Source organism: Pleurodeles waltl, chromosome 11 (assembly GCF_031143425.1).
Source record: "Pleurodeles waltl isolate 20211129_DDA chromosome 11, aPleWal1.hap1.20221129, whole genome shotgun sequence".
Lineage (NCBI taxonomy): Eukaryota > Metazoa > Chordata > Amphibia > Caudata > Salamandridae > Pleurodeles > Pleurodeles waltl.
Window position 1 is genome coordinate 699,465,415 of NC_090450.1, and position 15,845 is coordinate 699,481,259.

Below are 15,845 nucleotides of genomic sequence, written 5' to 3' on the forward strand. Positions count from 1 at the left end.
CCCCACAGCGACGCCTGCAGAGGGAATCCCCAGGCTCCCCCTGACCGCGACTGCCTGAAACTCCATTTCCCGACGGCTGGAAAAGACACTGCACCCGCAGCCCCCAGCACCTAAAGGAACGGAACTCCTGTGCAGGAGTGACCCCCAGGAGGCCCTCTCCCTTGCCCAGGTGGTGGCTACCCCGAGGAGCCCCCCCCTTGCCTGCCTGCATCGCTGAAGAGACCCCTTGGTCTCCCATTGGAAACTGCTGCTGAGGGTGTACTTTCTGTGCTGACTTGTGTCCCCCCCCGGTGCCCTACAAAACCCCCCTGGTCTGCCCTCCGAAGACGCGGGTACTTACCTGCTGGCAGACTGGAACCGGGGCACCCCCTTCTCTCCATTGAAGCCTGTGTGTTTTGGGCACCTCTTTGACCGTTGCACCTGACCGGCCCTGAGCTGCTGGTGTGATAACTTTGGGGTTGCTCTGAACCCCCAACGGTGGGATACCTTGGACCAAAAACTGAAACCTGTAAGTGACTTACTTACCTGTTAAAACTAACATTACTTTACCTCCCCCAGGAACTGTGAAAATTGCACTGTCCACTTTTAAAACAGCTTATTGTGTTTTATGTAAAAAGTATACATGCTAATGAAATGATTCAAAGTTCCTAAAGTACTTACCTGCAATACCTTTCAAATGAGATATTACATGTAAAATTTGAACCTGTGGTTCTTAAAATAAACTAAGAAAATATATTTTTCTATAACAAAACCTATTGGCTGGATTTGTCTCTGAGTGTGTTCTCCTCATTTATTGCCTGTGTCTATGTACAACAAATGCTTAACACTACTCCTTTGATAAGCCTACTGCTCGACCACACTACCACAAAATAGAGCATTAGTATTATCTCTTTTTGCCACTATCTTACCTCTAAGGGGAACCCTTGGACTCTGTGCATGCTATTCCTTACTTTGAAATAGCACATACAGAGCCAACTTCCTACAAATATCAACAGTCACAGTGATCAGGAAACAAGACAAAAGGCTGACCAACTAAATGAGCCTTCTCACACTGACCACACACACTGCAGCCTCACCTTTCACCCTCACCAAATGTTGGTGCAACAAGAAGACTGATCAGAAGCCCCTCTGTGTGACCCCCTGACCTGTTTTAGGCCAGGAGTACACTTTGGCTCCACCAGCCTGCCTCCGTGCATGTGACCCTGCCGTTTGCTGCTGATAGGAAGTTCAAGGCCTTCCACCACCCGCAGGCGCCTGCCTGTGCCTCATCCCTTGTGCCTAGTGGTAGGCGTATCTAGTGTGCTCTTTACTTTTGTTGTATTTCGTTTTCGTATTTGGTATTTCGTTTTATAAGCTACTGTTAACTGTATTTGTGCCCTTTTACTGACCGCTTCATTCTTCTCACTGTGATTTTGCCTGTTTTTCAAAGCCGGCTCTTGCTGGTTTCCCCACCCTGCTGCTGCGTCCCCTGCGTCTCTGCCCCCCTCACGTCCCCATTTGTCTCTTCCCTTCCGCCTCCCAACTGCTCCTCCCTCCCACCTCCCCTTCTTAATGGCATCCGCTGACGTGCCACTGGCATGCCAGAGGCAAGCCCATCTGCACCCGGACCGCACCCAGTGCCGGTCCCCCTGGTCCACGTTTCTGATGCCACCAATCTCCCCCCATCACCCCTCCCCCAACGGAAGCACCACTATTCCTCCACAGAACTCCATGCACTCAACCCAGACCAGCACCCAGCCTGCGCCCAGGCCAACCACAAACACACAAATGGACCATTCACATGCCACTCATGCCAATTTTCCTGCACTCACACGAACACCACCAACAAGCCCCGTAATAACACCAAACCCCGCAACCACCTAAACTGCATCCTCCTTAACACCTGCTCTGTCCGCAAGCACGCCATCGAGCTTTGGGACCTGCTCACAACATACTCTCCTGACATCACTTTCCTCACTGAAACATGGATGAACCCCTCATCAGAACCCAACATCTCCATAGCCATCCCAGAAGGTTACAGAATCACCCGTAAAGACCGCATAAACAAACCAGGAGGAGGTATCGCCATAATACACAAACACCATCAAAATTTCCACCAACGATACCCTAGACAACGCAGAACATCTACAATGTCAAATACACATCAACGCCAACACCACCCTTGGAGGAACCCTCATCTACAGACCACCAGGACCCTGCCCCCCATTCTGCGACGCCATTGCAGATACCATCAGCTCCCACACCCTTACCTCCACACACTACATACTCCTTGGTGACCTCAACTTTCACCTGGAAGGCACCCACGACTGCAACTCCACAGCCCTGCTGGACATCCTCATGAACCTCAGCCTCAAGCAACTGGTCACCTCACCCACTCACTCAGCGGGACACACGCTAGACGCCATCTTCACCTCCAGCAACCACATCACCTTCACTCACACCACCGAACTCTACTGGACTGACCACCACTGCGTTCACTTCTCCATGAAACACACCACCAACACACTACACCCTACTGCAAGTGGAACAAGATCTACAAAGAACACCTGATCGCCAAGCTCCATCTCCCATCACCAACGACCCCAACACCGCGGCCACAACCTCACACAATGGCTAGCAACCTGTGCAGACTCCCTTGCCCCTTTGAAAACAAACAACAACACCCGCACCATCAAGACCACCCCCTGGTTCACCACAGAACTCCAGGCCTCCAAACGAGAATGCCGAAAAATTGAGAGCCTGGCGCCAAGAACCCTCATTGAGCAACTTCTCCGCCCTCAAAACAACCATGCGCAAACACCAACTCATCCGGACCACCAAACGGTCCTTCTACAAAGAACGCATAGACAACACCACATTCAACAGCAAGGAACTCTTTGCCATCGTCAAAGAACTCATCAAACCCAAATCCAGCACCATCGACCCTCCACACTCCCAAAATCTCTGCAACTCCCTCTCCAACTACTTTCACCGCAAAATCGCAGACATACACAACTGCTTCACATCAGTAGCACCCACCATCACCACCACCGACACAACCAACACCCTTACCGCACCGCTCCAACCAACTACAAACCTGGACCCCCACCAACGACAAATCTGCAAAACCTTGAACTCCATCCACTCAGGCTCCCCAGCAGACCCTTGCCCCCACCACATTTTCAACAAGGCCAGTCAAATCATCGCTCCCCAGCTCCGTGCCGTCACCAACAGTTCCTTCAACACCGCAACCTTCCCAGACGTTTGGAAGTCAACGCTCTTCTCAAAAAACCCAAAGCAGACCCGGAAGACCTCCCAAACTACCGTCCAATTTCTCTTTTCCCCTTCCCCGCAAAGGTCGCTGAGAAGATAGTAAACGTTCAACTGTCTCGCTTCTTAGAAGAAAACAACATACTCAACGCCTCCCAGTCTGGATTCTTCAAGAACCACAGCACTGAGACCGCCCACATTGCATGCACAGACATCAGGACCAGAGTGGACAAGGGCGAGACCGCCGCCTTCATCCTCCTAGACCTCTCTGCAGCTTTCGGTACTGTATGCTACCAAACCCTCCAAGCATGCCTTTTCGGCGCCGGAATTCGGCCCAAGGCCCTAGACTGGCTCACCTCCTTCCTCGCCGAAAGGCCCCAAAGAGTTCGCCTCCCTCCTTTCCGGTCTACAGCCACCAAGATTTGTGGGGTCCCCCAAGGATCCTCCCTCAGCCCCACTCTCTTCAACATCTACATGGCTCCTCTCGCCAACATCCTCCGCCCCCACGGCATCACCATCATCTCATACGTAGACGACACCCAGCTCATCATCTCCCTCACCAGGCACCCAGCCACTGCCAAGATTAACCTGCACGCCGGACTCCTCTACGTCGCCAAATGGATGACCGCAAGCCACCTCAAATTAAACTCAAACAAAACAGAGATCATCATCTTCGGCCCCAACAAAACAGCATGGAACAACTCCTGGTGGCCCACCACCCACGCACACAACCTTGGCATCATTCTAGACTCCTCTCTCTCCATGACCCAGCAAATCAACGCCATATCATCCTCCTGCTTCAACACCCTTTGCATGCTACACAAGACTTTCAAATGGATTCTGTTAGAAACGAGAACAGTCACCCACGCCCTCATCAGCAGCAGACTGGACTACGGCAATGCTCCCTACGCAGGGACCACAGCCAAGCTTCAAAGAAAACCCCAGCGAATTCAGAACGCAGCCACACGTCTCAGCCTCCCTCGCCACGAACACATATTTACCCATCTCAGATCCCTACACTGGCTGCCCATCAACAAAAGGATCATTTTCAAAGTCCTCGTCCACGCTCACAAAGCCCTCCACTACACTGGACCAGCCTACCTCAACGAATGAGTAAACTTCCACATACCAACTCGACAGCTCTGCTCCGCCGCCTTCACCCTCGCTACAGTCCCCCGCATCCAACGCACCACCTCCGGCTGCAGATCCTTCTCCCACCTCGCCGTCAAGACCTGGAACTCCCTCCCCACCAACCTACGCAAGACCCAGGACCTCCTAACCTTCAGAAAGCACCCCAGACTACCTATTGACTGTATGTTCAGTCAGTGTCTGCTCATTTTTCGTGAGCGAGTTAAACAACCTATAATACAGAATAGTGAGGCAGTGTTATTAAATGACTTTTTCTGCACCACTTCCCTTATTTAGCATACAGACCCAATACCAAGGATTGGTTCCTCCAGTCTGTTTGAAAAAGCTGCCCTAGGCTTGGCACACTGCAGGCTCGGTATCTGAAATTGTTTAACGATCTGTACCCTAACTTACATGTTTAAGCTGTCTCAGAACATGGAGCACTATGTTACATTGTTTCTTTTTACAGTTTACATCCTCAGATTGCTGGCCATCTCACAAAGTCTCTCCCACTGTGCCTCAAACACTACAATCAAAATTGGCTTTCACTTCAGATTAAGCCCCTCACCTCTCCTTACTTTACATTCTTTTAATGCCTTTGATTTGAATATAGCCCCATAATTCTCATGCCTGTCATTTCATAGATCCCCTTCTCTGTTTTTTGAAACCCCATCCCTTGAAATGAACAAAACCTAATGTAGGAAGTTGGCTCTGTATATACTATTTCAAAGTAAGAAATAGTGTGCACGGAGTCAAAGGGTTCTCCTTAGCGGTAAGATAGTGGAAAAAGAGAATTCTAATGCTCTATTTTTTTGGTAGTGTGGTCAAGCAGTAGGCTTATCAGAGGGTAGTGTTAAGCATTTGTTGTACACACACAGGCAATAAATGAGGAACACACACTCAAAGACAATTCCAGGCCAATAGGTTTTTATATAGAACAATATATTTTCTTAGTTTATTTTAAGAACCACAGGTTCATGATTTACAAGTAATACTTCAAATGAAAGGTATTTCACTCAGGTATTCTAGGAAAGTTGAATAATCACAATAGCTTATACAGTTTTGACAAAAATGGCAATAAGGTATTTTAAAAGTGGACACTGCAAAAATCAACAGCTCCTGGGGGAGGTAAGTATTTAAGTTCACAGGTAAGTAAAACACTTACAGGGTTCAAAGTTAGGTCCAAGGTAGCCCACCTTTGGGGGTTCAAGGCAACCCTAAAGGTACCACACCAGCAGCTCGGGGCCGGTCAGGTGCAGGGTCAAAGAGGTGCCCAAAACACATAGGCTTCAATGGAACAGGGGTGCCCCGGTTCCAGTCTGCCAGCAGGTAAGTACCCGCGTACTCGGAGGGCAGACTGGGGGGAACACAAGCAGGCACAGAAAGTACACCCTCAGCGGCACAGGGGCGGCCGGGTGCAGAGTGCAAACAGACGTCTGGTTTTGTGTAGAAAGCAATGGAGAGACCCGGGGGTCTCTTTAACGATGCGGACAGGCACAGGGGGGGTGGGGAGCTCCTCGGGGTAGCCACCACCTGGGCTAGGCAGAGGGTCGCCTGCGGGTCGCTCCTACACTGGAGTTTGGTTCCTTCAGGTCCTGGGGGCTGCGGGTGCAGCGTAGGTTCCAGGCATCGGGCCGCAGCTTCTTGGTCCTTTAGATGCAGGGCAGTCCTCTGAGGCTTAGATGGCGCTGGTCCCTGTTGGATGCGTCGCTGGTGCAGTTTTCATCGAAGTAGGGAGGCAGGCCGGTGGGGCTGGGGCCAAATCAGTTGTCGTCTGTCTTCATTGCAGGGCTTCAGATCAGCAGTCCTCCTTTTTCTTTAGGTTGCAGGAATCTATCTTCCTCGTTTCTGGGAGCCCCTAAATACTGAATTTAGGGGTGTGTTTAGGACTGGGAAGGCAGTAGCAAATGGCTACTGTCCTTGAGGGTGGCTACACCTTCTTTGTGCCTCCTCCCTGTGGGGAGGGTGGGCACATCCCTAATCCTATTGGGGGAATCCTCCTTCTACAAGATGGATTTCTAAAAGTAAGAGTCACCTCAGCTCAGTACACCTTAGGGGCTGTCCTGACTGGGGGGTGACTCCCATTATCTCCTCCAGCCTTGCCGCCAAAAGTGGGGGCAGTGGCCAGAGGGGCGGGCATCTCCACTAGCTGGGATGCCCTGTGGCGCTGTAACAAAGAGGGTGAGCCTTTGAGGCTCACCACCAGGTGTTAGCTCCTGCAGGGGGAGGTGAGAAGCACCTCAACCCAGTACAGGCTTTGTTCCTGGCCACAGAGTGACAAAGACACTCTCCCCATGTGGCCAGCAACATGTCTAGTGTGTGGCAGGCTGGCAAAAACTAGTCAGTCCACACTGGAAGTCGGGTATGTTTTCAGGGGGCATCTCTAAGATACCCTCTCGGTGCATTTTACAATAAAGTGTACACTGGCATCAGTGTGCATTTATTGTGCTATGAAGTTTGATACCAAACTTCCCAGTTTTCAGTGTAGCCATTATAGTGCTGTGGAGTTAGTGTTTGACAGACTCCCAGACCATATACTCTTATGGCTACCCTGCAGTTACAATGTCTAAGGTTTTACTTAGACACTGTAGGGCCATAGTGCACCCTGCCTTAGGGCTGTAAGGCCTGCTAGGGGGGTGACTTACCTATTCCACAGGCAGTGTGAGGTTGGCAATGCACTCTGAGGGGAGGGCCATGTCGACTTAGTCATTTTCTCCCCACCAGCACACACAAGCTGGCAAGTGGTGTGTATGTGCTGAGTGAGGGGTCCCTAGGGTGGCATAAGACATGCTGCAGCCCTTAGAGACCTTCCCTGGCATCAGGGCCCTTGGTACCAGGGGTACCAGTTACAAGGGACTTACCTGAGTTGCCAGGGTTGTGCCAGTTGTGGAGACAAAGGTACAGGTTAGGGAAAGAACACTGGTGCTGGGGCCTGGTTAGCAGGGTCCCAGCACACTTTCAAATCATAACTTAGCATCATCAAAGGCAAAAAGTCAGGGGTAACCATGCCAAGGAGGCATTTCCTTACACCTAACGTTTGTCATCCTACTTATCTCACCAACCATTTGCCTGAAACCCCATTAATGATTGCACCTAACTGGTATTAATTTGAATCTACCACAAAGAACCTGGAGCAAATCTGTTTTTTTCTCTTCTTGATAGCACATGCTTAATGCCAATAACTAGATTAACCACTAACTTTGGGTTCTGGCGTGGCATTGTACTTGCAGTAAAGTGCTTCACCACCTCAGTAGGGGAAGTAAGACTTATATAAATACAATTAAAATATGTATGGCAGCTATTTAATCATCCATGTTCACCTTCATAGGCCAGGATTAAAACTTCTTGCGACATTAAGAGGTACCTTTCATACTTAGTATAGCATTGTCTCTGACTCCAGTTCCATCCCCTGATTAAGTGATGGAGAAACTGTCCACTAAGTCAGTTTAACTGCCATCAGCAGCAGTAACTGCGACAATGTCCACAATGTCATTGTCGTCGCTTCCTGCAATCAGAGCCCACGATCCTATCTCATTAACATTGGTGGAGATAGCTTTGACAACCTCTCAAGATTACCTTAATGTAGGAAGCTGGCCTGGTGTGTTGTGGGTACCTAAGGTACATACAACTTCTACCAGGTCCATGTATCCTCTATTAGGGTAGTGTAGGCAGTGTCTAGAAGCCAGGCTCTCTAGAGGTAGCTGTGGACAAGCAGCCAAGGCATATCTAGGAAACATTCAAAGCTCATGCAATACCACTGTAGTCACACAGCACTTAAACAGGTGAAAGAAAATACTCAGTGTTACAAAAATAAAGGTACTTTATTTTAGTGACACATATACGAAAAAGTACTAGTGGCAACCCTCCAATAGGAGGTAAGTAATACACTAAATATGTACAGCTAGTAATCAAAAATGGGCATAGAAAGCAATAGAAATCCGTGCCAATGCAAATAGACAATAGTGACCATATCTGAGCACAAACCATATACTAAAAAAATCTCATGCAAATATTGGACCCCCACCTAGGTAAGTGGAATGTGTAGAGGGGAGCTGAGGGTACTAGGAAACCCCAATGGTAAGTACCACAGTGCCCCCACAGTGACCAGAAAGGAAGGAAAAGAAAATGCAACACCCAGACAAGACTGCAAGAAACCAGCGGTGGATTCCTGAAGAGGAAGACCTGTGGAAGAAGGGGTCCAAGTCTAGAAGTCAGAGTCCAGGTGGACAGGAGCTACTATCCACCCAGCTGTGGTTGCAGAAGTTGGTCCACGGTAGGACGAAGACTGTCAGGAATGCAGCCCCTGGAGCAGGTGAAGAGTTCCTGGAGGATGCAGTTGACGTCCCATGCCACATGAATGATTGCAGTCTGTCAGTGGCATGGATAAGCCACCAACAAGCCTTCGCAAAGGCAGAAGTCGCGGTGAAGCAAAAGTGGAGCTGCTGGGGACCAGCAAGGTCCAGGAGGACTCAACCCACGGGGATAGTCCCAGGGGGACCCTCAGCCTGGCAGTCTCCACAGGAGACCCACTGGACGAGGAACCAGGAGGCACAGAGGAGACTGCACAGCACAACTGGAAAAGGGTCTCACGCCGCAGAAGAAGCACGCAGATGACTGTGCGTCACAGGAAGGAGGGCTGGGGCTACCCTAAGCCTGAAGATCCCTTGGAGGAGATGCAAAGAAGCCTTGGTAGCTGCAAGAGATGTACGGTCCTGCATGGGAAGGCAAAGGCTTACCTCCACCAAAGTTGGACAGCTGGCAGAGGACAAAGAGGACTACTCCAGGCCACTACCAGTGATGGAGGATCCCCGCAGCTCAGGATGAGAGGAGATCCACGCAGCCAGTCGTCGCTGCAGTTGGTGCCTGCGGATGCAGGGGAATGACTCCTTCCCTCCAAGGGAGATTCCTTCTTCCTTCTCATGCAGACTGAAGACTTGCCGCCCTCAGAGGATGCACAGCTGTGGAAATGTTGCAGAAGCTGGAAACAGCTGTGGAAAGAATGTTGCAAGCAGTCTTCATCATGGAAGTAGATTGTCGGTTCATGGAGGTGCCCTTTTTAATGGTTTGCCAGGCCTCAACAAAATGTGCTAGACCTGTAGGCAGAGTAACTAATGTAATCTACTCGACCTAACTGTAAAGTACTTGACCCGTAAACTGGTCTCAAATCATGTGGCCCTAGGCAAATATTTTATTTTACGGAGCTACCTATTTCTTTATTCTCCTCATATGAATACACCTTCAAATGTGAGTCCAGCATTTCTGCTGTACAAAAAAAGTTTGATTTAAATAAAATGAATGTTTGCTCAATGTATAATAAGAATCTAGTATAACGATATGGTGCATATGACCCCTGACTTGCTCCTTAGTTTACTAATAAATAGTATCATCAGTGCGTGGGCAGGAGATTTTTCAGCTCATGTTTGAAACACTCACTTTTAATAAATATAATACTAAAACATGATGTGGTAGTCCACTGTAATTTGCAGTGCAGTACCACATCATGCACTAGACAGTAGATTTCCCATTGAAATGGCCCAAACCTTTCCTACTATAACTTGTAGCTTTACTGATAAATCGGGTGTGTGTTAACAATTCGTAAAAAATTAGTTTCAGAAAACCTAATTAGCATTTGCATATCACCAAGTAGAGTTCTGATTTGTTTTCATCCTGTTGAAATATTTTTTCATCATTCAGAATTACAAAAAAAGGGGTTTTCACAACTGCTGAAATACATTTTGAAATGTTTGTCCAGTTGACTTATTAGCTATTTATATGTTTGTTGGGTAAAACCTAACACCCTACAGCCTTTAATTTCACACTCTTTGTACTGGAGGTCAGACAGTTCACTTTACAAAATCCTGGAGCTCTGCAGTCCAAGAAGGAAAAGTAATTGTAAGATGATAGAAACTGATTTCTGACCTCAGTCTCTAAACGAAGAGCTAATAGGACAAGATAAAAGTAAGATTTAAAGGTGTATTTATGGTCATTCACTTCCTGAGTGAACAGAACACTTGTTCTTTGTCAACTCACCAGTATGGGCAAATAGATTCTAAATATAGCTTGACCTGATAAAACCTAGCTTGCCATAGCAAGTGGGAGAGTAGACCTCTTGAGGCCGGAATGCACACACTATTCTAGATTGTTAGGAATTAAATCTTAAGGGTCATAAAGAATCCAGTGACTGGAAGTAGTTGTCTCTCGTCTGGATGATAAAATGTAAGGTGCAGTATGATTAGCTTGCCAGTCTAATCAGCCATCCCTGGGCTGACTGCTTAGTGGTGCAGGCTGCCCAAAGAAATCCCTACTACTCCATGTTCTACCAAACAGAAGGGAGGTGGTTCCACAATATAGGAAAACAGCTCTCTGCCATGGCACTTATGGGGAAAGGCCTCAAATTCACTTGAAATCCATGGTGGTTATGATGGGCATATGTGGTTGGACATTAGTGCTGATCGCAATCTTATCAGAAAATGAGAAAAAAATAAAGCTTTCAAGACGCTGGCCTTCGTGACCTTTGCACTGCTATGAGAAGTTTCCGGATTCAGTCTGGCGTCTGGGCAATAGTCTCAAGGTCAGTCATTTACTGTTTAGTGTATCTACCGGGAATAATGTTACTGAAGGTAGTAAACTTGTTCATTAGAGTGCTAAAATTTTAACTTGCTACAAAATTAAATCTGATTGGGGACAATGCCCTGCTCCATTGCCTCCCATGCCCATTTTAACATAATTTTGCATTCTGCAGCACACCTCATTCAGCATCTGAAGAAATATGACACATAACCTACAGTGATGGAACTCCACTGGCTCCCCTTGCCGGGTCGCACTATCCTCAGAATCAACTGAATCAACTACAGAGCATTTAAATCGACCACCTGCCTATCAGGCTCAGAATCTTACCATCTCTCACATGCAGGGCACAGTTAGATTGGAGATTAAGTGCACAAATGAAAACACAAGACAGTGGGCCTTCATCTATGCATCTAAGGTCTGTAACTATATCCCTGTATCCACCCGGGCTGACAAATCCTTTCCAATTGAGGAAAGGAGCTGAATAGTCACCTTTTCCATCAAATGTTGTCTTGCCCTTGCTCCTTCCACATAGCTCAACTATCTGCCAGTAAAGTTTACACTATATAAATACCACATTGTTGTCTACATCTTAACATAAAGACCTCCAGAGGAGAAAGTACTGGTTTGGGAATTATGTGCATATTCATACACGTGTATCTACGGGTAGAATCAAAGCTAACTGTGAGAAGTCCAGCTACAACCACTGCCTATTTTAAAAAAAATCCTCAACACCTTCATTCATGCAGCACTATTTTCTTGAGTCTGACTCTGAGGTTGATGATTATCCTTGGATGGGCATGACTGGCAAAAGGGGAGTGATTGTTACTTGTGCTACATGATTGTACAAAATAAATTTGCCTACCAAGGAAATGGGAGTGGACAATGTAACCATGAGTGTTTTGACTTGTCTCTTACAGGGGTCGTCTGAATGTCCTAGCAAACGTGATCCGTAAGGAACTCGAGCAGATTTTCTGTCAGTTTGATCCAAAATTGGAGGCTACAGATGAGGTGAGTAAATGGTGTGGTGTGCTTAAAATGTATCTAACCTATGGCAGAGCTTTCTGGCTTTAAGTCCCACAAGGGCAAAGAGTGTTGGTTGATTAAAAGCTCAATTGGCAGTATTTTTAAAAACAATGATATAAGTACTGTTTGAAGTGCCAAACATATCACTACTTTTGCTGCTGTAGTTTCATAGAATTGAACGTGTCTCTGGTGATCACTTTTATGCTACACAAAGCTAAAAAGTTATTAAGATTTTCTTTTTTTTATTACTTTGTAAGTTTCATTTCTTTCGCGTTTGGTGTTTCAAAGATCCATATAAATGGTAGGTTTTCTTCAACCGGGAAGAGAAGCTTGTTTTTTTCACAAGAAGCATTTATTCTGTTATCATTGTGGGTTCCACTGGATGCCGTTTAGTTTTTATGAGCCTTTAAATTATTCTTTTAGCCCCCCCAAAAACCTTGGCATATTTTCTTTACTCCCCTTGGGCGCTTTTAATGTTTGCAGCATAACCCTGTATTATATAGCTATATGTTTTGCATTAACATGCTGGGGATTGGGTCTGGAATGACTTGTGGTTGATGATTCTGTTGTGTGTTATCAGATCACCCTGTGACTTCAGCACAATTTTCCATGTTTGACGTTATGACCATGTGATTGTTTTGGCTGATATAGTTGGATTCTTTTTGATTTTTGTTTTTCTCTCTCAAAAGTTGCATTCAAGTGGCTACTTTTTCATTTATTTAATTTTGATGCGTTATTTGTAGATTGTCCTTTTTTTTTTTCTACTAAAATGTTTAGGTTGTGTTTAGTAGCCCTTTAGAAATTGATGTTGATTTGACTGACTTCTGTTTGTTGCCAGATAACTTGAAAAGATAAAAAGAAAGACAAACTCCTCTTGGCAATGTGAAAACATTGCTTTACTTTTGTGACAGGTTGAGTGGCAAGTCCACACCAGTAAACAGGTGGTTTCAGTTTGTGCTTTTTTTTTTTTATACAGTCAGACAATACTTTCATACAAAATGTCAAACAATTAATCATTATATAGTTATGAATTAATCGGGGTAAAACATCATGCCTCTTGTGACCCTAAACATTAACCTGAATTACTGTACATTCTTTATTGCAAGTCTGACAATGCTTAACAATCAAACTTTTCTTTATTCCTAAATACATATGTATTTATATGTGTGCTTTATCATTCTGCTACCAAGACCCTTTATCAGATGTTGTGTAGCCTTTGGCTAATTCAATCTCCTGCTCCTATTCTTCAATCCCCTTCAATCACATTTTTGTTTAACTAGGATAACAGAATACATGCCTGCATGCTAGGGCCAAAAATTCCTTCAAGCTTCCCACACAGGGTTTCCATTAACTACAACCTTGTAAGTTATGCATTCTACTTTCACCTTTCTCTCTTTAAGATGGGTATGTGGCCTGCACTGTTCTTTCACCATGTATAGCTGCGTGTGACCCTTTACTGTTGCACCATGTTTTCATTTTTCACATTTCCAATAACCCCACCACCCCCCAGTTGATATTTCAGCTACCACATCTAAACCTTCATACATATATATGTTCGATGGCATGTGTAGCTGCAGATACACATGCTTTGCATATCCCGCCATCTAGTGTTGGGCTCGGAGTGTTACAAGTTGTTTTTCTTCGAAGAAGTCTTTTCGAGGCACGAGATCGAGGGACTCCTACCCTTTCGGCTTCATTGCGCATGGGCATCGACTCCATCTTAGATTGTTTTCTTTCCGCCATTGGGTTCGGACGTGTTCCTTTTCGCTCCGCGTTTCGGTTCGGAAAGATAGTTAGAATCTCGGAAAATTTGACGGTATTGTTTGCGTTCGGTATCGGGTTAGTTACAACAGATCGAAACCGAATTTTGAAGCGCTCCGGTGGCCCTTCGGGGTTTTCGATCCCCCGTCGGGGCCTGGTCGGCCCGCCCACGTGTCTCTTCAAGGCTAATGGAACGGACCCCATTCCGCTTCTTCCCAAAATGTCACAACAAGTATCCGTATACAGATCAGCATCTGGTCTGTAACTTGTGTTTGTCTCCAGAACACAAAGAAGATACTTGTGAAGCCTGTCGAGCATTTCGGTCGAGGAAGACATTAAGAGACCAAAGAGCGAGAAGACTACAGATGGCGCCGGCAGGACAAAAACACTTGGAGGAGGAAGAAGAAACCTTCTACATCGGAGTCGGACGAGGTCGACCCCGAACAGACGCCGAAAACCGTGAGTAAGACATCGACACACACAACTCACTGAAAGACTGCTAAAGCCCAGGGGACGCCACCGCCAGCAGGCCATGGCTTAACCGAAAAATAGGTGACCGATCATCGGCACCGAAAAAGGGCACGCATGTGTCGAAGACATCCGACTCCGGCCGAGATACCGGCACAGAGCAGACTCGACCCCGAGACAGCGGGTCCGAGCAAGGTCGGCACCGAGAGACCGGAACGCCGAAAATAGTGTCGCCCGACCCGAAAAAGACTGCTGAAAAAGTTTCCATTGCGAAACATCCGGCCTCTGAACCGAAAATAAGTTCCTACACAGAGGAACAGGGACTGTCCTCACAAATGCAAGGACATAGGTTCGGACAAGAACTAGAGTCAATAGAGCCAGACTACACTCTGAGAAGGCGCCACATCCAAAAGGACACAGGGAAGATAAGTACTCTTCCCCCAATTAGGATGAAAAGAAGACTTCTCTTTCAAGATAAAGACAAGCAGCCACAGGCAAAGTGGCAAGACAAGTAGCACCGCCACCATCTCCACCATGCTCAACGCACACATCACTGGTAGCCACTCCACCACTCATGCAGTCCCCAACTCATACTGGAATGAGTCCGGATGATCCAGACGCATGGGATCTATATGATGCGCCAGTGTCAGATAACAGCCCAGACTGTTATCCAGCGAGACCGTCGCCACCTGAGGACAGTACAGCCTAAACACAGGTGGTGTCAAGAGCAGCGGCGTTTCATAATGTCACCCTGCATACAGAGCCTATTGAGGATGACTTTTTTTATTTAACACACTATCCTCCACACACAGCCAATACCAAAGCCTCCCTATGCTACCTGGAATGCTAAAACACTCCAAACAGGTGTTTCAGGAGCCTGTGAAGGGCAGGGCCATAACTCCAAGGGTGGAGAAGAAATACAAACCACTGCCAACAGACCCTGTATACATCACGCAGCAATAAACACCAGCCTCTGTGGTGGTAGGGGCAGCTCGCAAGAGAGCGAACTCGCACACCTCGGGAGACGCACCACCTCCAGACAAGGAGAGTCGCAAGTTCGACGCTGCGGGGAAAAGGGTTGCAGCACAAGCGGCCAACCAATGGCACATTGCCAACTCACAGGCATTGCTGGCGAGATATGATAGGGCTCATTGGGACGAAATGCAACTATTCATTGATCACTTACCCAGAGAGTTCTAAAAAAGGGCACAACAGGTGGTGTAGGAAGGACAGAGTATCTCGAATAATCAGATACGCTCGGCAATGGATGCAGCAGATACTGCTACAACTTAGTAAATACAGCAGTGACCATAAGGAGACACGCATGGCTGCGCACATCAGGATTCAAGCCGGAAATACAACAAGCTGTGCTGAATATGCCATTTAACAGACAGCAGTTGTTTGGGCCGGAGGTGGACACTGCTATCGAAAAACTTAAAAAGGACACTGATACGGCCAAAGCCATGGGCACACTCTACTCCCCACAGAGCAGAGGCACATTTCGTAAAACACAGTTTCGAGGGGGCTTTCGAGGACAAAGCACAGAACCAAAAACCTCACAAACAAGGCCCACTTATCAGAGCCAATATCAGCGGGGTAGTTTTCGGGGACAATATAGAGGGGGCCAATTCCAAAAGAGTAGAGGG

The 15,845-nt window shown here is 47.1% G+C and overlaps 1 protein-coding gene across 6 annotated transcripts in view; it reads left to right on the top strand.

Moving 5' to 3' along the window:
• The window catches only part of OGDH (oxoglutarate dehydrogenase), an 833,675-nt gene that overhangs the window by 322,610 nt on the left and 495,220 nt on the right, over nt 1-15,845 (top strand). For all 6 annotated transcript variants that reach the window (XM_069214267.1, XM_069214270.1, XM_069214268.1 and 3 more), the window contains one exon: nt 11,865-11,955. In XM_069214267.1, coding sequence (XP_069070368.1) covers nt 11,865-11,955 — 91 coding nt within the window. The remainder of the gene's footprint in view (nt 1-11,864; nt 11,956-15,845) is intronic.